The 26,983-nt window shown below is 39.4% G+C and overlaps 1 protein-coding gene across 14 annotated transcripts in view; it reads left to right on the forward strand.

Annotated features, from left to right (window-relative positions):
* GPHN (gephyrin) overlaps positions 1-26,983 on the forward strand; it is a 411,497-nt gene that overhangs the window by 133,331 nt on the left and 251,183 nt on the right. For all 14 annotated transcript variants that reach the window (XM_089521676.1, XM_089521678.1, XM_089521679.1 and 11 more), the window contains one exon: positions 11,233-11,290. In XM_089521676.1, coding sequence (XP_089377802.1) covers positions 11,233-11,290 — 58 coding nt within the window. The remainder of the gene's footprint in view (positions 1-11,232; positions 11,291-26,983) is intronic.

The following is a 26,983-nucleotide window of genomic DNA, read 5'->3' on the forward strand; positions in this document are numbered from 1 at the left end:
AATCCCTGATTTATATCCTGCTCCCCCTTCCTCCGCCACACTGGGACTCAAGTCGGCTTACAAAAGACAGAAAACTAATATAAAAGCATATAAAAATATACAAAAGTTGAGGTTGGAACGGTATTAAATTTACAACAGAATTAAAACCATTTAAAATGGTACCTCAAAGCAAAGATTAAAAACAGAACTTAGAGCTAAGGCAGGGAGATACACCAAATAGCATGGATCTGAGCCATGTAAGGTTTTATAGGTCATAACCAGCATTTTGAATTGTACCTGGAAAGAGACCGGCAGCCAATGGAGCTGTTGCAACAAGAGAGTTAAATGCTACATGTAGTCAGCTCCTGTTAGCAATCTGGCTAACAGCTATTTGAGCCAGTTGAAATTTCTGAACACTCTTCAAACACAGCCCCATGTAAAGTACATTACAGTAATCCAATTGGGATAAAACTAAGACATATGTTACCATGGCTGACAGCCCAATGAATGGGCACTGTAGGTCCACTAGCTTTAGCTGTATGAATGAACTTCTTGCAACCTCAGAAACCTGAGCATCCAGATTTAGGGATGAATCCAGGAATATACACAAACAGTGAACTTGCATTTTAAGGGAAGTGTAACTCCATCCAGCACAGGCTGACTCTTTATTCCCTGGTTTACCTTTTGACTGATTAGGAGCATCTCTGTCTTTCTGGATTAAGTTTCATTAGTTAGACTCACAAACATATTCTCTCCACTTCTTTTCTCAGTCTTTGTCTTGCCCACAATCTCTCACCACCTCCTGTCTCACACACATAGATATACTAGGGTTGCCATAATTCTCTACTATAAGCTGGGACAAAATGTAGGACAAAATTTAGACCAAAATTTAGAACAATTGTAGGATAAAATTTAGCCCAAAATGTAGGACATTTAAGAAAAATGGAGGACTTAAATGTCCTACGTTTTGAGCTAAATTTTATCCTACAATTGTCCTAAATTTTGGTCTAAATTTTGTCCTACATGTTGTCCCAGTTTATAGTAGAGAATTATGGCAACCCTATCAACCAGTAGATATACAACACACATATCTCAATCACATGCATGTAGGCAGAGAGAGACACAAAAACACATCATTCTCTGTCTCCACTTGGCCTCTTAGAGCTGCTCAAATGAGTATAGTAGCCTCTCTGCTGTTTCTCTGATGCAGTGTTGTTTCTCAGCTTCTCCCACTTGGGCTGGCACTAAGTCTTGCAACTCGGCCTTTTAAAGGGCTCATATTACACATCTTTTTCTTTGTGTCTGTGGCCTCATTCCTGCTTACAAATAAATCAGTTTGCAATCCGAATCGATGGATCGATTAGACAGCGGAGCATGGTTTACATTACATTTGACCTGATCACATTTTTCCCCTGTAAAATACCCCACTTGTCGTTCACATTAACAAATGAATTGATTCAAAATGGACCCACTTCGGCTGGCTGTAGGGCAAATATAAATCGATTCCAAGCCGCAATGCAAGACCTTTGTATTGAATAGAGCATTGGAGAAAGGGCTTGTCTCTGGCCATTTGCACCCTGTCCAACTCCCTCCTTTCTGTGAATTGTCAAGCTCCAGAAGGGATGGCTTCTGCTGCTTACCAGTGTGAATGTGAGTGAAGGGAAGACAGTTCAGATGAGGAAGATGTGGCTGGTCTGGACACTTGAGGGGAAGGAAAAGGAAGTGCAGTCCACTTGTGAACACACCTTCATTTCTTCCCCTCATCCCTTCCCCTCATCAGAAAACAATAACAGCAGCAGCAGCAGCAACAACAACAACAACAATAAATTTACACATTCAAGCATGTGGCTAATTGTGGGTTGAAATCAATGAGAAGCTTTTTGGATGCACACCTGCTTATGCTCCGCTGAGCTCATTCAAAAGCAATATTCAGCATTGAACACTTCGTTTAGCTGGTGATGACCTCTTTAGCAACTAGGCTACCTGATACCAGTTTGCAGAATAAGTTTAGAGACAAAAAACGTCAGAGAAAACTAATAGTTAAGAAAAGTTACCACACACACACACACACACACACACACACACACATATATCTATCCATCCATCCATCCATCCATCCATCCATGTATAAATCTAGATATTTTAGTAAAAAAGTTGACCCAAAAAACCCAGGTCAACTTATTCACAATTCAGTGTAAGTACTGTATTTTTAACTCTTATTAAATAAGGAACTATCCCACTCTCTGGGTAGTGTAGTGAAAGGTGAGAGCTTAGTCCATCCCAGGAACACCTAGAGACGCATCAATCTCTACTCTTTCTGCTGTGGTGCTGCTTCTGACCTTTTTGAATTCTGGATTGGAAAATGGTGATAACAGCTCATGGGCACTTCTTCTCAGAGGTTCACTGAGAGAAATTGGGCTTTGAAAGAGCTGAATAAGACATTTGTGTATTTTTGGGGCTGGAACAGATAGCTCTTTAAAGGTGCTGTCCGGGCAGCTTGGGAGCACAGTGTTTATACACCACACACTCCCATGCTACTCTGAAGCCGCCCGGAAGGCAGGCGGCTGCCCAGATGGGGGCTGCTTCAAGGTGCTCCATCAGTGCAGCGTTTGTACACCACATGCCACTGGAGAAGGTTAATGCAGCCATAGGGCTGTGGGAGGGTGGGAAAAGCCACCCTTTCCCCAGCCGAAAAAAGAGTGGATATTTGCCACTAACTTTTCAGCTAGCTTCAAGGCACTTTGGAGCGGTGACATGTGTTCACCTCATTTGCAGTCTGTCTTTGGAAGGGCCGACTTCAAGCTGTCCTTTCTGCCTGTCTGTTTCACCCATTTGTCAGCTTTTCTGTGTTAAAGTCAGGCAAAGTTATCACATTAAAGTTATAGCCTATAATCACTGCTAATGTAGTTGCAATTTTCTTTGCTTTGCCTATTCATACTGTTTGATATGTGTGCATTTTCTCAGCCCTGTCTGTGCCTGGTTGCCTTCCCCACACATTGCACAGTCATAATTTACTAGTTTCCTCCTCATCCATCCAGCCTTTAGGGTGAGCACAGTTATGCCTGCTGGAATTTTGTAAGATCTTTGGTGTGTTTTTTCCTTTACATGCCCTTTGCTGCCTTTGTTACATGCTATATGTTTTACTATTGATTCATCCATGGGTCATATCAAAAGTCATAATTTTGGCCCCCAAACCTGCTCTTTCAGGAAGTCAGTTTAAAATTAAGTATAAACAGTAACTTGAACCTTTATCAGATTACTTACAAAACTTCTAATCTAGATTCATGGATTTATGAACTCCTTGTGATTGGATTGCAATGTATTCAAAATCTTTCTTTCATCATTTAGTTATTTATTTTATTACAATATTTATAACCTGCCCTATATCACAAAATCTCTGATGGCTCTGCAATAAAATTAGTTTGAACAATTTAATTTTAGAACAAGAACAATAACTGAAACAGGATGGCTTTTGTAGTCCTTCTGACTCTACGATTCTAAAACTTACTAGACAGCTGAATAATTTGAAAAGATGAATAATTAAAAAATAAGACAATATAAAACCATGTATGTATACAGATCTAGATGGCAAAAGCCTGTCATCATTCAGGTCTCCAAGAGAAGAGTATTCCCCAATTGCAGTGCCACAGTGAAGAAGGTACCATATCATATCTTCATAGAGTATGTTGCCTGGGACACAGAGGAGGGCCCCTCCACGAGACATCAGTCCCCAGACAGGTTTATTTAGAAAGAGACACTCCATCAAACAGCGAGGTTCCAAGCCATTTAGGCTTTTAAATGTCACTGCTAGCACCTTGTATTCACACTGGTAATATCCTAGCATCCATTCAGTTCCTTTAAAATTGGTATTTTGTGGTTTATGTAAGCAGTTCCAATCAGCACTCTGTTGAATGTTATTGTGATAGTGTAATCAGTGCATGAACTACTATGGCCATTGTGGATGGTTACTGAAGTAGTTAAACGGTCTCACACATAAGCAATTATAGGTCAACAAAAATTCTTATCCCATGTTGTATTCCACAGTTTTGTTTCCAGAAAACATTTAGATGTTTACCTTGTGTGGTGCCTACATACTGTATGTTAGCTGCAGGAGACACCTGTATAACCTGTTAGTGTTTTCTGAAGTAGTCATCAAGTTGATCAATCTTGAGGGTTCATCCTCTCAGGGCTCATCAAACAAATTTAAAGATAGTCAGCAGTAACATGAAATACTTGAGAAAAGTTTTATGAGGTATAATCATAATTAAAGGATACAGATGTTTGAATTACAGCACTCTGTTTTCTGTGAAGTTTTCCACTCTGTGGTGAATGATCCCAAAAGCATCGGAAAGAGGTTCCCAGGCATATATGTACTCCTTGATCTGGGGGTGGGGGGAAACTAGGATGGAGTCAATTTGGAACATTTCTGACCCTTCTAGAAAGAAAGCAAACACACAGAAATATGTAAACTCTGGTCTCCAGAATATTAAAAACAAAAGGAAGATTTTGATGGCCTACATGCTGTGTTCTGACTATAACGTATGCACTAATGTAACCCTTTCAAGTCCATTATAAGCTGTTGTGACATTTGTAAACACATTGGACAATTTCTTCCACATATTCAATAACCACAGAGAACAAACTGTTGAAGAACCATAGTGGGCTTGTGCCATTTTCCTGTATTCCATAGGAGATTTCGATGAGACTTAAGGCAGCATTAATTAAAAAGTATCCTGAAGATGGTCACATGTGCTACCTATCTTCTCATTTTTATTTTGCTTCTTTTGAATGTATGAAAGAGAGAGAGAGATGCTGACTGAGGCCTGTTACAGACTGCCAAAATAAAGCTGCTTCGGGTCTCTTTGGAGGTATGCTATTTAAATGATGCATGCATCCTAAGTATCCGGAAGCTGCACCAAAAGCTGCACTCTGGTGCTTAGGAATGGAGTGTGGCTTTGGTGCGACCTCCGGACTCTTAGGACCCATGCATCATTTAAATAGCATACCTCCAAAGAGACCCGAAGCAGCTTTATTTTGGCAGTCTGTAAAAGGGATAAGTGATGCATCCAACACCCTATATGACTCAGGTCCTGATTATTTGATGGACTGTTTTCTCCCATATGAAACTGACCATGTTTTCAGATGCTATGAGGAAGCCCTTTTCTCTGTTCCACTACCCTCACAGGTACAGCTGGTGGAAACTCAGGAGAGGCCTTCTCCATGGTTGTACCCAGGCTCTGAAACTCCCTGCTCAGGGACGTTAGACAAGAAACCCTCCTTACTACCTTTCCACACTTAATTGAAGAGCTTTTTATTCCAGTAGGCCTTCAAATAACTGGTTTTGGGGTTTTTTTTTAGTGGACATAGGCTGCATTTAATGTACTAGATTTTTAAAATGTATTTTAGTGGTTCCTATTTAATTGTTTTAATTTTTTATAGTTTAATTACTTTTCAACTTTAGTATCTTCAGAATTCTTAATTGTGCTTGTTTTAATATTTGGAAGCTCCCTTGAGTTGGAAATTGCCTTGAATCCCAAACAGAGGGGAAAGTGTGATATAAAGAAATATAGCAACAACAGCAAGCTGGAGGGCAAAGACTGAGGAGGGCAAAGACTGAGGGCTAAATTAAGACTAGGGAAACCTAAGTATAAATTTCTACTCAAGCATGAGGCTTACTGGGTAATATTGATCCAGTTGTTTTCTCTCAACCTGACTTTCTTAGAGCTGTTATGATGATGAGGCGGTTGTGGAAAAAGAATGAATGCCACTTGGCTAATAAAAAAAGCAGCAACATAAAATGAAATAAATGATGTTAATGTAAATTTGCTCTTAGGTGAAAAAGATTAAATTTTACATGATGAAAATATGTCATTTAATCCACCCTCTCTCATTCTGATGTCTCAAGCAGGAGGAAGTCTTGAAACATGTCTTGAAAGAAACTGCAAGCTGAAACATAAAGTTGTTTAACGGCCAAATATAATTCATAATACTTATTATAATATTTATATTCCATTTTCCCAGAACTGGTATAAAAAGCAGCTTACATTTAAAAAAACCTGTTAAAAACACATGAAAGTGAGCATTAAAATGGAATTAAACTATGGTAGTATAGTATTAAAATACTCCCCACATTAAAAGAATAAAATGCAATTTAAAAGATAAAAAGCACTTAAAACAGTATACAGAAGGCCTCTTAAGGTTAGGGTAACCACAAGCCCTCAAGGCTGGATTCTCAAATCATTTGCATAGACCCACAGTCTCTAGGTTATTTGTGAACCCATCAGTGCGTAAGTTGGTGCAGTACTTCTCCTGGGTCTTTTCTCCCTTCCCCCAGATAAGCTCTTGAGAGATTGATGGGTTGTTCCTCCCACCCCAGGCTTGGTGTCCTTCTAGGGCTATCCTCTTCACTGTGAATGAATCCAGTCCCCCCCTTACACAGAGTGGCTGCTTTTGCCTCCGAACATATTCCCTTTTATGGCTACAGTGTCCTTTATACCTTGGTTGCCCCACACTCTCACCTGCTGAGTTTCTGCCATCTTCCTGGTGCTCCTTGATTGCTGATTACTGGCCTGCCTGAGAGATGAGAGTTTCCCCAGTTTGGGAGAAACAGCAGAGAAGGTGGTGAATAGTGTGTCAGTCCCTTCTAACACACACACTTCTTGTAATGAAAAAGGGCTTTTGCACTTTTTAAAAAAAATAACACACTTTGTCAAACTATGATATTGCTGAGTGGGCAGAAGAATCAATTGTGCAGTATTATCACTTTTTCACAATGTCACTTAAATTCAAATGGAAAGGGTAAATACAGAATCAAATAAAGTATATTCATTTTATCTCTCCTTGTCTTGCATTTTGTGTGATGAATACTAAGAAGGGAATTAGAGATTTTATTTTCTCTTGTTCTAGTGTTTTCTATTATATTCTTCTGTATTTGCAAAAAGGATTTGAGTGTGATATATATCTGAGTGTATGTCACCTAATCTGTCATTCCTCCTGTCCACCAGTTTACCATAAATAACATAACAGAAAGCTTGTAAACAGATAAATGCACTTCTGGGGGAAAGTGGATCTTTTGTATTTGTTGTGGTGGGGCACATGTTCTTCAATAGACTGATTAATGGAATACAAGATAATAAAAGTTGAGAACCTCATATATTTGTTTTCCCACATTCTTTGGTAACTAGGTCCTTTGCGACCTATGTTGTGTTGTGAATTAGGTTTTCCACGTATCTCCCTTTCTGTGCCTTTGTCCTCCAGCTCAACTGGAAAAGAGTTGGTACAGTGGTTGTTTTTCACCCACAGCAGCATGGCTGGACCCATCACAGCTTCATTTCCACTTTTTCTCTTCTCTTGTTCCTGCTGGATTCTTCCAAATGTTGAAAAGTGAGAAAAACATACAGAGAAATTAGAAGGAACTGGTGATAATATTAGGGTAGGATGCATTATAATGGGGCTAATGCTTGTGTGGTTTAGTAACTGGACCTTGAAATAGATCCATGGTTTGCATGCCCTTGCAGTCAGGTATCTTTTCTAAGATAGTTATACCAATTGTCTTTCTACATCTGTCAGTAACTCTTTTTACAAAATCCAGGGACTTTTCAATTGTATTTTGTCTGAAGAAGAATCAACCTGTTTCTTCTCCAAGATATCCAAAGCAGGTGTTTGTTTGTTTTTTAATCGTTGACATGATAACTGATTAACTTGCCATTGCCTTTTCAGTCTTAAAAGTCACACCCCTAGTACTGTAGTGAATTACACAGCCTTTCTACAAGGTGTTATCTCACCTCTTGGTTATAATGGTTAATGTTTATTCAATACTATCATCTTGCTCCAGGGCTGATGATGAATTCAGGTGAGTGATGTTGTCTTGCCAGAATGTGCCTTCCTATCTGACTGTACGTAAATAAGCTTGGTAAACCCATCACCCATATATATGATACACAGAGGCCACAAAGAAGAAGACTAACTTTTATTTATCTCTGGCACATTTATATTATTCTGTGTGAGTCAGTTCATGGAAATGAGTAGTGGCTTGCCTAAGCTTTCAGAAGATTCAGTGGGACTCCTGCAGAAACTCTTTGCTATAGAAGGGTATCATAGAGTCATAGAGTTGAAAGAAACCACAAGGACCATCCAGTCCAATCCCCTGCCATGCAGGAAATCTAAATCAAAGCATACCCGAGAGATGGCCATCCAGCCTTTGTTTAAAGACCTCTAAAAAAGAAGATTCCACCACTCTGTGGGAGCATGTTCCACTGTCAAACAGCTCTTACTGTCAGGAAGTTCCTCCTAATGTTTAGGCAGAATCTCTTTTCCTGTAGCTTGCATCCATTATTCCGTGTCTTATTCTCTGGAGCAGCAGAAAAAAAGCTTGCTCCCACCTCAATATGACATCCCCTCAAATATTTAAACAGGGTTATCATATCACCTCTTAATCGTCTCTTCTCAAGGCCAAATACATTCAGCTCCCTAAGTTTCTCCTCATAGGACATGGTTTCTAGACCTTTCACCATTTTAGTCACCATCCTTTGGAAATACTCCAGCTTGTCAATACCTTTTTGAATTGTGGTACCCAGAACTGTACACTATTCCAGGTGAGGCCTGATCAAAGCAGAATAGAGGGGCACTATTACTTCCCTTAATTTATACTTCTCTTAATGCAAGCTAGAATAGCATTGCCTTTTTATAGCTACCACATCACACTGTTGACTCATGTTCAACTTATGGTCTACTAGGAGTTCTAAATCCTTATCACACATAGTCTTGTTAAGCCAGGTGTCCCCCATCCTATATTTATGCATTTCATTTTTTCGCCATAAGTGTAGTACCTTACATTTCTGTGTTGAAATTCATTTTGTTAGCTTTCATTCAGCTTTCTAAGATATTCAGATCATTTTGAATTTTGATCCTGTCCTCTGGGCTATTCCTCCTAATTTGGTGTCATCTGCAAATTTTATAAGCATGCCCCCTTTCCTTTCATCCAAGTACAGTTGTCCTTCCACAGTTGTGGCTTTAACTTTTGTGGATTTGATTATTCACGTATTTTTATTAATATGTTCTCTCTAGGAATATCTAGGTCCCCCAGCGCAACTCTATGGTCAATTTTAACCAAAAGTTGCACTGAAGGACCTAGACATTCTAGAGAGAATACTCCACTAGGCATTTAGCTCCTCCAGTGCAATTCTGTGGGCAATGTCTGGCAGATATTGAGCACCAGGTTGCACTGGAGGACCTAGAAATTCTTAGAGAGGTATTCTCTCAGGTAAAAACATAGTGTTTTTGTTATTTGCAGTTTTTCCACATTCACACGGGTCCTGTACTCCTAACCCCAGTGAATGTGGAGGGATGAGTGTAGTTGATAAAATTGTTGAATAATGCTGGGTCCAGGACAGAACCCTGTGGCACCCCACTGGTCACTTTTCTGCAGGATGAAGAGGAGCCATTGCTGAGCACTCTTTGGATTTGGCCAGTCAACCAATTAGAGATCTTTTTAACAGTTGCATTGTCTAATCCACATTTTACTAGCTTCTTTGCAAGAATGTCATAGGGGGCCTTGTCAAGGGTCTTACTGAAATCAAGATATGCAGTATCCACAGCATTCCCTTCATCTACCAAACTAGTAATTTTAGAGAGAGAGTGAGAGAGAGAGAGAGAGAGAGAGAGAGATCAGATTAGTCTGACATGACTTGTTTCTCAGAAACCAATGTTCATTTTTTGTGATTATGGCATTCCCTTCTAAATGTTCATAGACTCTTTGTTTCATGATTGGCTCTAAAATCTTTTCTGGTATAGATGTTAGACTAACTGGACGACAATTATTGGGATCCTCTTTTTTTCCCTTTTTGAAGCCAAGGACAAAATTTGCCCTCTTCCAGTCTGTTGGGACTTCTCCTAATCTCCAAGAGTTCTCAAAGATTATTGCCAATGGCTCTGAAATTACATTTACCAGGTTTTTTTTAATACCCTTCATCCGGTCCTTGAGATTTATAATCATTTAGATTAATCAAGTATTCCTGTACTACCTCTTTACTTATTCTGTGCTGCATTTCCCCTTTTGTGTCCTCTGCTCCATTTTTCTCAGGTTGAGGGCCCTTTTCCTTTTCTGAGAAGACTGAGGCAAAGAAGGTATTGAGTAGTTTTGCTTTTTTTTCTGTCCCCTGTTAGCATTTTGCTGTGTTATCCACATAGTGGCCCTACTGTTTGCTTTTTCTTCCTTTTGCTACTCAGTAAATCCCTTTTTATTGTTCTCAACCTCTCTAGCAAGCCTGAGCTCACTCTGCACTTTACCTTTTCTGACTTTACCCCTTCACATGCTCTCTATTTGTTTGAATTCCTCTCTGGTAATTTCTCTCATTTTTCCATTTCTTATACATGTTCTGTTTAAAACTTAGCTCAGTTGAAAGTTCCGTAGTCATCCATCCTGGTTTCTTGAGACATCTCCCATTTTTCTTCCTCCTTGGAACTGTTTGAAATTGTGCCTTCACTGTCTCCCTTTTGAGAAACTCCCATCCATCCTGAACTCCTTTCTATTTTAGTATTCTTGACCACAGGATCACCCCCAAGTATTTCCATACGTTTACTGAAATCTGCTTCCCTAAATACTAGAATGTGTGTCTGACACTGCCTGCTTTCTCCTTTCCACTGTATAACAAACTCCAGGAGAACATGGTCACTCCCATCTAAGGATACCGCCAATTGCAACCCATTAACCAAGTCATCCCTGTTGGTTAGGATCAGATCTAAAATAGCTGATCCCCTTGTTGCCTCTTCCACCTTTTGGACAATGAAATTGTGAGGAATTTGCTAAACCTTAAAGTTTTCGCTGAATTTGACTTCCAGCAAATATCAGATAGTTGAAGTCAGTCATCACTACTACATCTCTCCTTTCTGAGTGTGTGGTCATCTGCTTAGAAAGGTGCCATCCAATTCCTTCATCTGACTTGGAGGCCTGTAGTAGACTCCCACAAAACATCCTTGTTGTTTCTCTTCCCTTTAATTTTTATCCAGATGGTCTTGGAGCAGGCCAGTGTCTGGCTGCGAATGTACAAATGTTCTGATGACCTATGAAAGAGCAGCTATTAGTGGTAGGCACCCTAGCTCTCCAGCTGTTTAGCTAAAGATGTCAATGTGCATTGTTTCAAGTATGCATTACTTCCTAGATATAAACTATACATATGGGTTTATACTGTGAGCATTTATTCCATTCTCTGTGTTAACTGAATTTTGACAATATTTTTCTTCTCCATATTTCAGGTTGGGTGGAACTGTATCTGCATACAAGATAGTGCCAGATGAAATAGACGAAATTAAGGTATAGTTTTAATTATTTCTCCTGTTCAGTAGTTTAGTGCATAACTTTGTAGTTTACGTATGTTTTATGTATATTTTAATATATTTTTTATTTTAATCTGTTTTGCCTCCACACTATAAAAACTTCTCCTTTCCCTTCTGTTCTGTTCCTTTCCTCCTCCAGTACTGCATGCCAAATGCACAATGATGTTTTTGCTAATGAAGTTAAGAAGTGGCACTATCAAAAGTTACTGTGACAGTCTTTATAATTAATGAACAGCGTGATGAAAAATGTGTCTTTGCCCTTTCCATTCATTTCTTGAAATATCCTTGTATAGTGCATATTGATTTACTATTTTACTGCAGTTCTACAAAGTCATTTGAATCAACCAGGAAAGCAGTACAAGAGCTTCCCTCTCAAATTTTATTTTTAGCCAGTGCCTTCATTCATACTTTTTTATATATAAATAAAGCAATAATTGTTTTCTAGCCTAAATGTATAACATTATTGAAATTAAAAGACTGGTTTTTCAAATAAACTTAATGACTCAGGCGGTTGTTTAACATAAAAAACATTACTGGGATATTTAAAATTTCAGAAAACAAATATTAGCTCATAAGTATACTCTTTTTTTCTTTTTCTTTTTTGGCAAGGGGATCATTTTAAATGTAGCAAAAATATTATTTGTGTAAATTAGAAGTTACATTTATTTGAGTCCAAGAGAAATAAAGTTCCAGTAAAACAGGTTACACATTTTTACTTTTGATTTAAAGCATGTAGTGCTGAAATATAGTACTGAAACCTGTCCATTGCTACAGTTGTTCATTGTAGTATCAACGTTTCACTGATGTACACTAACCAGGAATTTGTCTGTAACTGTTCCCTGTGCTTAAATTCGATGGTTCATATAGCCAGAATGGATCATTATTTTTCAACTATCTTTCCTCTCAGAGATTCTTTTCTTTCCTAAGGCAGTTCAAATATATCAATATGCAGTGTCCCTCAAAAGAAACAGAAGATGCAGACAGGCAGCAGGGCAGTCTGCCAGTTTCTTAAAAAGAACTACTTTCTGCTCAACTACTATGCTGAGATTATTAGCTCACCCTCTAGCAATCTGGTTTGCTGCTGTTAGTTTATCTTTATTGTCAGAAAAGTTTCATATGCCCATGGTTCTTGAAAGAAGGGACTAGTTTAGCAGCATTTGGAGAATACATCACAATTCAGTATTAAGATGTCATTTATTTGTATCCAGTATTTTAATCTGCGATTAAGGAATGCAAGGGGGGGGGGGGAGGAACTATAATAGGAAGTGTTAACAGTCATTCTGATAAAGGTTTTTTCCCTCTGAAATCTGAGGCAGATCTGAGATTGGTGAATTGGGATGCTTTATTTCTGTGAGATCAGTTTTAAAAGGATTATACTGGCTCATATCCAGGATCAGAAATCAATCAGCCAAGTATGCTAAGGTAAGGCAGGCTAGGAGATGTATTTCACTTTCCTCTCCTGTGTATTCATTTTTATATAAGTAGGAGATCTTACTCTTTTTTATATGTAAAGACAGACTTTAAATAGTATAAATAAAGCTGAATGAATTTAGTCAGGGGATTTCATCCTGGAGAGTGGGAGGAAGAAGTAAAGAACAAACCCAGATGTGCCTTACAGATGTACAGTTCTAGCAGTTTCACAGAATCATTTAAAATTACACAGTGGTCTGCTTCACAAGTCATAAAAGAAGTAACAGTGGTTTCTTGAACCATAGATCCCAGTGCTTCCCAGGCTATTTGATGACAAGGACTGGCAGTTTTATTTCCCCCCCATGGATTGGCACCATATTTGTGCCTGTTAGGTACAATTGTTTATTTCTTTCCTGGAAATTTACCAGGTATAGGCACTGATCCAGCGACCACCACTTTGAGTAACATTAGTATATGACACCTGTTTCTTTAGTGCAACCTTCAATTCACACAGACCGATGAAGCACAACTCTAGATTCCTACACAGATGTCATGCTCTTTATCAGCCTGAACTCAGCTTGAGATCATGTCAAATAAAGGGTATGTTGCAATAGGTCAGTTTTATGCTGTAAAATCATGAGTCCATATTAAACATGACTCTGTATATGACATGTTAATAATGAATTGTATAAAGAAGTTCTTTTCCTGCAGACATACTTTTACACAATAAACATTCATGAATAAAATGTTCATTTTATTATATAACAGCAGTAATATCATGGGACAGTGGGATAGTTTATTGTGATGGCTCTTGTGTGTGTATATAAACTGCTTTGTTACACATAGCCACCAATTTATATTTATCCATCTTATTTTTTTCATCTTTTTTATTGTTGTCTTCACATATATAAAACATAATATATCGTACAGAGTTTTCTCATCAGACATTATTATTTCCCATAATCCCTTCTTTTCTTTGTCTTGTAGATTTAAATTCGTAGTGTCTTCTTAATCACACTTCCTTTCCCTCTGTTGACTGGAATTCCCTTTACCTCTATTATCTTCTCCATCTTCTTAATATTATTCTGTGACTCTAGTATCCTTAAAAATAAAACTCTAAGTAGTTTTCTCCCACGCTATAAATTTGCTTATCTTACATGTGATTATTCTGAATTTGAGGGAGTTCTTCAATATACAGTAGTCTTAGATTTCTCCCTCTTAAATTTCAACCAATTACATCAATGGTCATAAAACAATAGGATTTCTCCATAAAGTAATATTCATTATTGTTTGTACTTAGAATCCAAATCCACCTTAAGCTTATCCTTTCATCTATCAAGAAATAAGGGATTAAATAAACCCTGGAGTAGAGAAGCCAGTAGAATTTCTAAAAGGGTATAAGTACCCCACTGAAAAATGAGCAAAAAATATCCAAACTAAAATCCAGAGTAATCGAACCCTGGAGCAGGAAAGCCAGTAAAATGTCTAAAAGGGTAATCAGATTGTTGCTTTTGAACTGAGTAGAGACACATTGAGCAGATATAAAATATATTTTAAATGTTTATAGGCCACTGAGGAAGACTGAGGTCGAAACTTGTCTGGCCTTTAGTGTTTTATATCATTTTATGATTTAATTTTTGCATTTACATAACTCTTAGTGGGGTATTGTTACCCTTTTAGAAATTTTACTGGCATTCCTGCTCTAGGGTTCGATTACTCTGGATTTTAGTTTGGATATTTTTTGCTCATTTTTCAGTGGGGTACTTATACCCTTTTAGAAATTCTACTGGCTTCTCTACTCCAGGGTTTATTTAATCCCTTATTTCTTCACAGTAGTGTCTTTTGGTAATTGTAAGTGGGATATAATTTATTTAATTTATTTAATTATATTTTACACATATAGATTTTTTTTTGGCTGAACCCCTTAGTTTTGTTTTTTGTTCTTACATCTTGGGTTTTTTTGGCATTAGGGACTTTTGTTGGTTTACCCTGCTATAACTGCCATGGCTTCATGCTCTGGAGCTCTGGTGCCACAATACACTACAATTCCAAGAATTCTGTAGCATGGAGTCATGGCAGTTATAGCGGGGTCAAACCAGATTATTTCTGCAGTGCAGATGCAGCCTAAGTGTCATTGGATTTTTAGATGGAGAGTTTGAAAAATAGAGGAAAACAATCTCAGGCAAGCCACCTTTGGCCTTGAGCAGATAGGGCAAAAGGAATGCCCAGAAGCTGCTGTCACCTCGATTGCAGCAGGACTGTGGCAGCATGACATTGCGGTCCCTAGGCTTGCCATTGCCATGGTCCCGAACAGGCCGCAGCAAAGAGCAGATAAAATCTGCTCCTTTTGTGGCTGGGTTTGGGCCGCCTTAAGTGGCCCTGACATGTTCCCAGTGTGGCTTTTGGGTCGTTTGGGAATGTGCATTGTCTAAACACCATGTCCTCAACGCAACCCAATGGCTGGCCTTTTGGCTCTTCTGTTTTGGGCTTTAGTCATCATTTGGTCATAAATTTGATCCATCCATCAGACTTTTTTCTTCTTCATTATTTTGTAGCTCTATCATTACGAATGACTACTTGTTTACACTCCTACCTCTACCCCACAGAGTAAGAAGTAATGTTGTCAAAGTAAGAGATAATATTCTGGGGTTGTCAATCCCACAAAATTGTTTCAGACTGAAATTCAAAATTTGCCCCTAAATCGAAGCAGCATTTTTTGCTACCTGGAATCCCACTCCAGTGCTTTCCAGATTCTTTAAAAAATGGACAAATACTGTACAAGAGTCTTCAGCGAGAAGAGTGTGGGTGTGAATGAAAAGCTCCATAGTACATGAATTACATGGTGTAGTTTACACAGAGAACTTTGGACCCCAGTCACAGTCAGTATTTATATTTATATATATATATATATATATATATATATACACACACACACACACACACACACACACACACACACATATATATTACAGTCAGGCCATTTAGAAAAATGTTTTCTTGATGGGTTTTTAATTATTTCATGCACTGATATTTTATGAAAACTTACATGTTGTCAAACTCCCTAAGAATTTCAAGACCTTGTGTCTTTATTCTTAGTCTGGCCCTTACTACTGCTGCCGTCTGTTTCTATAGTAACAGGTGAGCTACAGAACATGATGGAGATAATTGAGTAACAGCTAGCAAGTGTGATCAGGTGGATATCTCCTGAACCTGTATATTTCGTGCCTGATTTAATGCTTGTTTGTAAGTGTATTTTATTGAGTCTTCTTTATTTGTTTGTACAGTCCAGTGTATACCTGCATGGCATATTTTTTAGTGAAAGTTAGGCTTGCAAAAATAGCACTGAAAGAAACATAATCATGGTGAAACTTGGTCGATTTCAATGATATTTGGCTATTTCAGTGGAGTTTAGTTATTTGTTTATTCCTCTTTGCATTGGTTTTTGCTGTCTGTAGTGCTCATCTTTACAAGAATGGTAATTGCAAATTGCATCACATTTCTTAAGGGAGAGCACTATTTGAAATATGGTACATTGGACCTCCGGTATGAAGGGGTTTAAAGTCTGAATAATTCTGTTAACTGAATTTGTTTACTTCTGCAAAAAGGAAGAATTACCTTTTACTCATTAATGAATTATGGTCTGTGATAATTTAAATATTTCCAAAATGAAAAGTATTCAGAAATCTCTCTGGAAGCCAACATGACAAAAGTATAGAAGTATAGAATCATGGAATCATAGAATCGTAGAGTTGGAAGAGACCACAAGGACCATCCAGTCCAACCCCCTGCCATGCAGGAAATCTCAGATGGCCATTCAGCCTCTGCTTAAAGATCTCCAAGGAAGGAGACTCCACTACACTCCGAGGAAGTGTGTTCCACTGTCGAACAGCCTTTACTGTCAGGAAGTTCCTCCGAATGTTGAGGTGGAATCTCTTTACCTGCAGCTTGCATCCATTTTCTGCAGCAGCAGAAAACAAGCTTGCTCCCTCCTCAATATGACATCCCTTCAAATATTTAAACAGGGCTATCATATCACCTCTTAACCTTCTTTTCTCCGGGCTAAACATCCCCAGATCCCTAAGTCATTCTTCATAGGACATGGTTTCCAGACCATTCACCATTTTAGTTGCTCTCCTTTGGACATGCTCCAGTTTCTCAACGTCCTTTTTGAATTGTGGTGCCCAGAACTGGCCACAATATTCCAGGTGGGGCCTGACCAAAGCAGAATAGAATGGCACTATTACTTCTCTTGATCTAGACACTATACTTTTATTGATGCAACCTAAAATTGCATTGGGCTTTTTAGCTGCCACATCACACTGTTGACTCATGTTCAACTTGTGGTCTACTTGGTCTCCTAGATCCCTTTCACATGTATTCTCGTTCAGCAAGTGTCCCCCATCCTATATCTGTGCATTTTATTTTTCCGTCCTAAGTGCAGTACCTTACATTTCTCCGAGAAGTAGAAAGAGAGAAAGGCCACATGCTAGATAGAGGGACTCTATTAAGGAGGTCACTGATATGAATGTACAGGAACTAAGCAGAGTAGTGAAGGACAGGGAGTCTTGGAGGTGGCTCATCCACAGGGTCGCCATGGGTCGAGATCGACTCGAGGGCAGTTAACAATAACAGAAAGATGCATTATTGTGCTGATGATAGAATCAGAATTAGGCTCCATTTAATCAATGTTCTCAATGAACTTTGGCTTTTTCAGTTATACGTTTTAAGGCAGATAAAAGAGAGGGAGAGAAAAACAAAATTTCAAATAACTACTAGCTGCTTTTTAAGAAGGCATTTCAAGAAGGCATGCATGAAGGTGAATATAACTGACACAGTGACAATATAAATTTCCAAGTTGTAAAAGTTGTTCAGTTGTGAAAACACCAAAGTCTCATCTGGACGACTCTGTTTTCAACAGATCATAAAGGAAATTATATATATGTTATTGGCTTCAAGTTATGCCTTTGGTAATAGCTAATTTTAAATCCACCCTCATATCCTGTTTTGACATTCTAGTTTATGTTGTAATTAAACCAAGTAATAGGTTTAAGAAGTTGTTCTAGGATAAAAAATAATTACAGTTGTGTTGTAAAAAAAAGAATCATATTTTGAAAAGGAGGAAAATATCAAATAATAAATAATATCGAGTAATCCTGAAGTATTCCTGTAGCTAAGAGTATTGCATAGGTTATCAACATCCCCTCAATGTGATTCAGAATCAGCTTTCACATTTTCTTTGAAAGTATTCAGAAAGAAACCCTCACTGATTCCCTGAGTGTTCTTTCCCATCTCTTTGTTGGGGTATATTTGCTGATGGTGGAGTATACATGCACTGCACTCACTATCCTTCCAATCCAAAATGAACCCAGAGCCAATCAAGGTTTGTAGATTTTGAGGTGGGACTGGAACAACACATTTCCCCCCAAGAAAAATTGGTTCTATTGGACAAATTATAGACTTTTTAAAAAATGAAAACTGCTTGGTTATGTAGTCCTGTCACAGAGTTTACATCAGTTAGTTTACTCTGCAGTAAAGAATTCACATTAAACTGCTGGTGTGTTACATCCCTATGAAATGGCTTAATCTATGGAATAGTGGCCAGATGTTCAGAATCTTAGAATCATAGAATCGTAGAGTTGGAAGAGACCACTAGGGCCATCCAGTCCAACCCCCTGCCATGCAGGAAATCCAAATCAAAGCATCCCTGACAGATGGCCATCCAGCCTCTGTTTAAAGACCTCCAAGGAAGGAGACTCCACTACACTCCGAGAGAGTGCATTCCACTGTCGAACAGCCCTTACTGTCAGGAAGTTCCTCCTAATGTTGAGGTGAAATCTCTTTTCCTGTAGCTTGCATCCATTGTTCCGGGTCCCGTTCTTTGGAGCAGCAGAAAACAAGCTTGCTCCCTCTTCAACATGACATCCTTTCAAATATTTAAACAGGGCTATCATATCACCTCTTAATCTTCTTTTCTCCAGGCTAAACATTCCCAGCTCCCTAAGTCGTTCCTCATAGGGCATGGTTTCCAGACCTTTCACCATTTTTGTCGCCCTCCTTTGGACACACTCCAGTTTCTCAACATCCTTTTTGAATTGTGGCACCCAGAACTGGACACAATATTCCAGGTGGGGCCTGACCAAAGCAGAATACAGTGGCACTATTAATTCTCTTGACCTAGACACTATACTTTTATTGATGCAGCCTAAAATTGCATTGGCCTTTTTAGCTGCCGCATCACACTGTTCACTCATGTTCAACTTGTGGTCTACTTGGACTCCTAGATCCCTTTCACACGTAGTTTCATTCAGCCAGGTGTCACCCATCCTATATCTATGCATTTTATTTTTCCGCCCTAAGTGCAATACCTTACATTTCTCCGTGTTGAATTTCATTTTGTTAGCTTTGGCCCAGCTTTCTAATCTATTCAGGTCATTTTGGATCTTGATCCTGTCCTCTGGGGTATTAGCTATTCCTCCTAATTTGGTGTCATCTGCAAATTTGATAAGTATGCTCCCAATTCTGTCATCCAGGTCATTGATAAAGATGTTGAATAGCACTGGGCCCAGGACAGAACCCTGTGGGACCCCACTGGTCACTTCTCTCCAGGATGAAAAGGAGCCATTGTTGAGCACCCTTTGGGTTCGGCCGGTCAACCAGTTACAAATCCATGTAACAGTTACCTTGTCTAGTCGACATTTTACAAGCTTGTTTGCAAGAATGTCATGGGAAACCTTGTCAAAGGCCTTACTGAAATCAAGATATACTATATCCACAGCATTCCCTTCATCTACCAAGCTGGTAATTTTATCAAAGAAAGAGATTAGATTTGTCTGGCATGACTTGTTTCTCTGAAACCCATGTTGAGTTTTTGTGATTATGGAATTGCCATCTAGATGTTCACAGACTCTTTGTTTAATTATCGGCTCCAAAATCTTTCCTGGTATTGATGTCAGACTAACTGGACGATAATTGTTGGGATCCTCTTTTTTCCCCTTTTTGAAGATGGGGACAACGTTTGCCCTCCACCAGTCTGCTGGGATCTCTCCTGTTTTCCAGGAGTTTTCAAATATGATTGCCAATGGCTCCGATATTACATTTGCCAGTTCTTTTAATACCCTTGGATGGAGTTCATCTGGTCCCGGAGACTTAAATTCATTTAGATTAACAAGGTGTTCCTCTACTATCTCTTTACTTATTCTGTGCTGAAATTCCCCTATTCTGTCCTCTGCTCCATTATCCTCAGGTTGAGCACCCTTTTCCTTTCTTGAGAAGACTGAGGCAAAGAAGGTGTTGAGTAATTCTGCCTTTTCTCTGTCCCCTGTTAACATTCTGCCATCCTCTCGACGCAGTGGCCCTACCATTTCCTTCTTCTTACTTTTGCTGCGGACATATCCAAAAAAGCCCTTTTTGTTGTCTTTAACCTCTCTAGCAAGCCTGAGTTCATTCTGCGCTTTAGCTTTTCTGACTTTACCCCTGCACATGCCTGCTATTTCTTTGAATTCCTTTTTTGTGATTTCCCCCTTTTTCCATTTCTTATACATGTTCCGTTTCAAACTTAGCTCAGTTGAAAGTTCCTTAGTCATCCATCCTGGTTTCTTGAGACACCTCCCATTTTTCTTTTTCACTGGAACTGTTTGAAATTGTGCCTTCAGTATCTCCCTTTTGAGAAAGTCCCATCCGTCCTGAACTCCTTTATCTTTTAGTATGTCTGACCATGGAATCGCCCTCAATACTTCTCTAAGTTTACTGAAATCCGCTCTCCTAAAATCTAGAATGTGTGTTTGACTATGCCTGGCTTCTCCTTTCCACTGTATTACAAACTCCAGAAGAACATGGTCACTTCCACCTAATGATCCCACCACTTGCACCCCATTAACCAAGTCATCCTTGTTGGTTAGGATCAGATCTAAAATAGCTGCCCCCTTGTTGCCTCTTCCACCTTTCGGACAATGAAATTGTCTTCCAAGCAAGCGAGGAATTTGCTAGACCTTGAGGATTTGGCTGAGTTCGACTTCCAGCAAATATCAGGATAGTTGAAGTCACCCATCACTACTCCATCTCTCCTTTCTGACTGTGTGGTCATCTGTTCTAGAAAGATATCATCCAATTCCTCAGTCTGACTTGGGGGTCTGTAGTGGACTCCCACCATAACATCCTTGTTGTTTCCCTCCCCTTTAATTTTTATCCAGATGCTCTCCACCTGGCTTCCAGGATTGATGTCCTGGATCTCTTCACTGGTGTAAATATCTCTGACATATAGTGCTATTCCTCCTCCTTTCCTGTTTGGCCTATTTCTCTTAAAAAGGTTATACCCCTCTATTTCCACATTCCAATCATGAGACTCATCCCACCAGGTTTCAGTGATGCCTATTATATCATATTTGCTTTGTTGTACTAGGAGTTCGAGTTCATCTTGCTTATTTCCCATGCTCTGTGCATTAGTGTAGAAACATCACAGACCATGGATCCCTTTTACTTGCTGCCTGTGCAAGTTTTTTTGCCTCCCACTGTTGGGTCCTTGCACTTTTTTTCTTGTTTCCTCTATGTCAGTTTGACTATTTTCGCCATCCCTTTCGCCTTCCTTAATATTGTCTCCCTTCCCCTCGGAACTCAGTTTAAAGCCCTCCTGATCAAGTTCTTGAGACTGCTGGCAAAAACATTTCTTCCAACTTGCATGAGATGCAACCCATCTGTTGCAAGAAGTCCCTCCTCATGGAACCGCAGCCCATGATCGAAGAATCCAAATCCTTCTCGGCGGCACCATCTGCGGAGCCAGTTGTTCACATCTGCTATTTTCCTCTCCCATCTTGTTTTGTATTACCAGCTAGACAAGAACTTTTTAGACCTTTGTTTAAAATATATTTACATTGTGCAATCAAAACAAATCTTTATTTCTTCTTGAACCAGAAAATTATGAATTTTGGTGGCATTGTTACACATAAACAACTGCATGGTTTCTGCTGAATTAACGATCAATTTATGCCAAGTTCTTGGTGTATCTTTCTTTTCCTGTAATGCCATTAGCAATTTTGGAGTGCTAAGCATCCTCCTCTGGCAACGGTGTGACAAGCCAACTCAGGTTGCTTCATAACTGTTTTTCAGATCAAAGGGCCAGCTATATGTGAGTCAGGATGTCTATGATTGGGTGGCTATAATTTTTGAAAAAAGATAAAGCATCCTTGTGGGTGCTTTGAAAATAAAGAATATCCAGTCACTGTCTTTCTCCTTAGTTCTTTTCTTTCCATTGCAGCAACTACATCAGGAAATTATGTTTTTTAGCACATTCTTCATTACATAATCTGTGTGACAAAAAGAGAGGCACAGGAATAAAGGGAACCCAACTAAAATAAAAAAATGTGGAAGTCTCTTGACATCACTGAGCTGAAGGCATACATTGGCCTACTTCTTTTGGCAGGAGTGTATCATGAACAACATGAAGCCTGTACCCTCTGGTCTCAGGGCACAACCATAAAGCTGCAATGAGGCTGAATTTGTGAACTCATATGGCACATCTGGTTCGATAAGAAGGAAGCAAGTAGCCAGTCAGTCAAGTTTATTGCATTTGACCAATGGTCTTGGCATGAAGCAAGTAGTGAATAGAGGAACTATATACTGAGCTGCCCTTTAGGACATATGGACTAGTATATTCTCTGAGGGGAGACATTTACCTAGGAGGCAGTCTGATACATCATAGGAAGCCCATCTTGGGCAGTTATCACACACGATTATCCCGTCTTTTCCCCAACAGGATACACACACGTTTAATTGTCAGTTACAGGTCTTATCGCATTCTCCCATGGCCGGACATATGCAGTCTGTATGCAACCTGGGCTTATCCTGTGGCTTTTCAGGGATGGGAAAATCCCATCCTTAAAAATCCATGGGACAAGCATGGATTACATATGGGCTGCATGTGGACTGCATACTCCTAACCACAGGAGAATGCAATAAGATCCATCTTTGATAGTTAAAAGTGTGTATATTCCATTGGGGAAAAGACAGGATAGGTCATGTACAATAATCTCCATAGTTACATTGTGGTAACAATATTGACTCAACCATATTTCTACACTGGAGAAAATGTCATAAGGAGAGTGTGGTTTGTTTGTTTTTTGTTTGTTTGTTTTTTTGGCACCATGTGATATCCATTCCCATCCCAATTGCATTTGCAGTTTCATCACATGAGTCAGATTTGTTTACAAGATCACTTTGGCTTTGAAGTGACATGCCCTCATGGGCTGTATGGGTGGCTCCCACAAGTAATGACCCTCATTGGAAGACATTCCTTCCCAGAAGAGTATGTATGCGTGCGTGCATGCGTGCGTGCGTGCGTGCGTGTGTGTATAAACTAGGATAGAAAATTGTTATATGATGACTGTAAATGTTTGTAGGGCTGCCATCAAAATCTGCCACATATTTTACTGGTACTGAAGGAATCTGGTGAAATCCTTGATTTGCTAGACTGACTAGTGCTTGCATCTGGTTGGGAAGGTTCCTCAGCCCTTGAAATTTATGGAGATATTTACATGTACTTAAGAAAATGGGTACTCCTCATGCGGCCTATCACCAGATGGTATTTTCTTTTCATTTCAATTCATAGCTTACCTTTCTCCCAATAATGGGACTCAGGGAGGCTAAGAGCATATTTAAAAGCAGTACAGGTTAAAACTATAAAAAGTAATACCAGTAATATAAAAAGTATAAATATAAGTAATTTTGAAAGAGATGAAGCAATTTTTAAAATTAAAACATTAAACATTAAAACATAATACAGGTTGAGCATCCCTAATTCCAAAATCCAAAAACTGCAAAATCTGAAACTTTTTGAGTGCCAACATTTCAAATTTGGAATATTTTCAATTTGGATTTTGGAATACAGGTTGTAGCGTCATGAGAGAGGCTATAAGTTTTTGAGCATTTTTCAAAAACAATCCCACAAAGAGCTCATTACATTAACCCAAATAGGATGTAACCAAGGCATGTACTACCATGGACAGATCCAGCGTCTCCAGAAATGGACACAGTTGGTGCACAAGCTTTAGCTGTGCAAATGCACTTCTGGTCACTGCTGAAACCTGGGTCTCCAGACTCACAACTGAATCCAGGAGTATCCCCGACTACATACCTGGCATTTTCAGAAAGAGTATAACCCCATCTAACACAGCACCTCTCTATTACCTGAATTAAACTTGTTTGCTTCCCCCCATCTAGTCCATTACAGCTGACAGGCACCAATTTAACAGCAGAATAAGTTTAACATCCAAGTTTGACACTTGGAATGAAGTAGAAAAGCCACCACTTACTCCAATACCTTGCCCAAAAATGGAATGTTTCCAAAAATGAAAAGAAGTATATAACTATTATCTGTATGCTGGTGACTCCTGATTCCAACTCTGGACAGCCTCTCCCAGCCATTTCATGTATATATGTTATATAGCATAGGGGACAAGGCACAGCTTGAGGAACTCCGCAGGCCAGTGGCCAAGGAATTGATCAGGAATCTCCCCAGCACCACCTTCTGAGGTCACTTCTCCAAGAATAAATGAAGCTACTGTAGAACAGTGTCTCTCAGAAAGGATATCATGGCCGATGGTATCAAAAGCCACTGAAAAGTCCAGCAGGACCAACAGGGACACACTCTCCCTGTTCAGTTCCCTGTGTAGGTAGTCCACCAAGGTGACAAAAGATGTTGGTATTCCTTAATCAAACCTAAAACTGGACTGAAACGTATCTAGATAATCTACCTCATCCAGGCATCCCTGGAATAGAAAGGCTGCTATGTACCTTGCCCAAAAATGAAATGTTTGAGTTGGCTTATATTTATCCAGTAGGAACCAGGAAAGTTTTTTTCAGAAGAAGAAGTGCCACAGCTTCCTTCAGGTGTGATGGGACCCTGCCTTGTTGTAAAGAGGCATTAATCTCTCCCCTTATTCACTCAGCCATTCCTCCTCTGACCTATTTAATAAGCCATGATGTGCAAGGATGTAGTACACACGTGGCTCTCATCTCTCCAAGGATCCTGTTCACATCCTCAAAAATTGAAAAGTATCCATCAACACTGGATAAGTAGAGCCCAAGGTTACATCTTCTGAACTTGTGTTTACTCTGCCACCCAAGTCAGCGAGAATCCAAGTGATCTTACCTGCAGTGTGGTGGGCAAATTCTTCACAGTGGACTGAGTGGCTTACATTCAATTTTGGGCCACATCCCTGGCTGCTCAAAACGGCTCCCCTGAATGGTTCTGTGTGGATGCAATAGTGTTAGCCAGGAAAGCTCCTCCTCCTCCTCCTCTTTGCTACCTTTATTGCACCATGGTAGGCCTTCAGATAAATTTTAGCTTATTTTCAGTCAGACTCACTATGGGTTTTCTACCACTGTCATTCTAGTCTCCATTTCACTCATTTCATTGCTGTTAGCTCCACTCTGTGAGAAGGGAGCAATCATATTTAGCCTTCACTTTCAGAGAGCTGTGCTGCCACAATAAACTACAACATTCCATAGCACTGAGACAGGGCAGTTAAAGTGGTGTCAAACTGCGTCATTTTCTGCAGTGCAGATTCTGGAATCTCCCTCCTTGGAGGTCTTTAAACAGAGGCTGGATGGCCATCTGTTGGGGATGCTTTGGTTTGGATTTCCTGCATGGCAGGGGGTTGGAGTGGATGGCCCTTGCGGACTCTTCCAACTCTATTATTCTGTGATTCTATGATTCTATGACCAGGGAAGTCCATGGTGGGAAGGACAACCTGTCCTATCCTTTGGATGCATACACCCCCACCCTGTTTCCTCCAGTTCATTTGAGCTACCACTCCCATCATTCGCAGCTTAGCATGGCATAGTTGGAATGAGGTTTGGAAAGACTTATTGAGACTTAAAATGCATAGAGTGGACTACAAGTCACTTGGCAAAATAAGTCTTCACAAAGTTCAGAAGGTAATCAGATGTGAGCTCATCAATACTATAACAGGCACTTTAAGGTACATAAATAGTTTGATATTCTGGTAAAGGTTACTCTGTGTGTCTCTTTCTTTCTGCATGATGTATGTGTGCGTGCGTGCGTGCGTGCGTGCGCACACACACACACAGTCTAGAGCCCCAAGGGGTTTTCATGAGTTTCACAGTTCTAAAAATGAGTCATGATTGTGTAGGGAGATTTCTGTTCTTATGAAGATGTAGATGTTTTCATAGATGAAAGCGCCACTTAGTGTCTGATTCAAACAGCACAGTAACAGCTGAGGACATGTATTTTGGTAACCCATATTAAAGCTATGATCGTGCTAATTTTATTATCAAGCTTCTGTGTCTTCATTTTGAAATTTGATTTTAAAAAAGCCCTCCAAGAGTGTATTTCTGAAACAACTTTTTTCACATGTGCACAATATTTTCATGTTACTTTCCTCAGAGGCTTTAAACATTGGCTAGTGTCCAAAGGAGTGTGCTTTCTACTTCATTTCTGCAGCAAAGCTTCTTTGCCCCCCTTTCCCACTGCAGCATCTTTTATTCCCTGAAAATCTGATCCTGAACCAATGTTTTTCATTTATATTTGTAATAAAATTCCATAAATAGGGGATTAATATAAGCTAGTTACTGGCTCAAACTCACACTCTTTCCACATTAGTGGTCATGTAAGAAAACAACAATGTAAAAACAATTGGCCTACCTTTCCACACATTCTTTATCCACAGATTCAACCATCCCCAGTGTGAAAATATTTTTCTAAAAAAAATCCAAAAAGGAAACCTTGATTTTGCCATTTTTTAAAAAAAATAAGGGACACCATTTTACTAGGCCATTGTATAAAATAGGACTTGAGCATCTATGGATTTTGGTATCAGTGGGGGGAGGGGGGCTGGAACCAAACCCCAGTGGATACCAGGGGCCCACTGTAGTATTTAATATTTGAGTTTGTGTGTATGTGTGGTAGTGACCAGGTTCAAAAATTTAAAGGCAAATACCATGTCAAACATGACATAAATTTCACATTACAAATTCAATTTTTTAGGGAACCTGACTCTGGCAAGTTGTTAACATCTCTCTCATTACCTGTCAGCACTGTCTTCTCTGGTGGCTGTTTTGGAGGATTCAAGCTTTCAAGCCCTGGATTTGTGTCCCAATATCCCAGTTCTAGCAGATTCAGTGGTGCCAACCAGGCAATGATACCTTTCACATGAGGTCTCTAAGTTCATATCCAAAGTAGATTCTGAGAACAAGTCTATATACTTAGGGGTGAAGCAGACCACCCCAAAGCGGCCGTGGTAACCAC

The sequence above is a fragment of the Sceloporus occidentalis genome, unplaced genomic scaffold, assembly GCF_023333645.1.
Source record: "Sceloporus occidentalis isolate IW3139 unplaced genomic scaffold, rSceOcc1.0.p SCAF_4, whole genome shotgun sequence".
Lineage (NCBI taxonomy): Eukaryota > Metazoa > Chordata > Lepidosauria > Squamata > Phrynosomatidae > Sceloporus > Sceloporus occidentalis.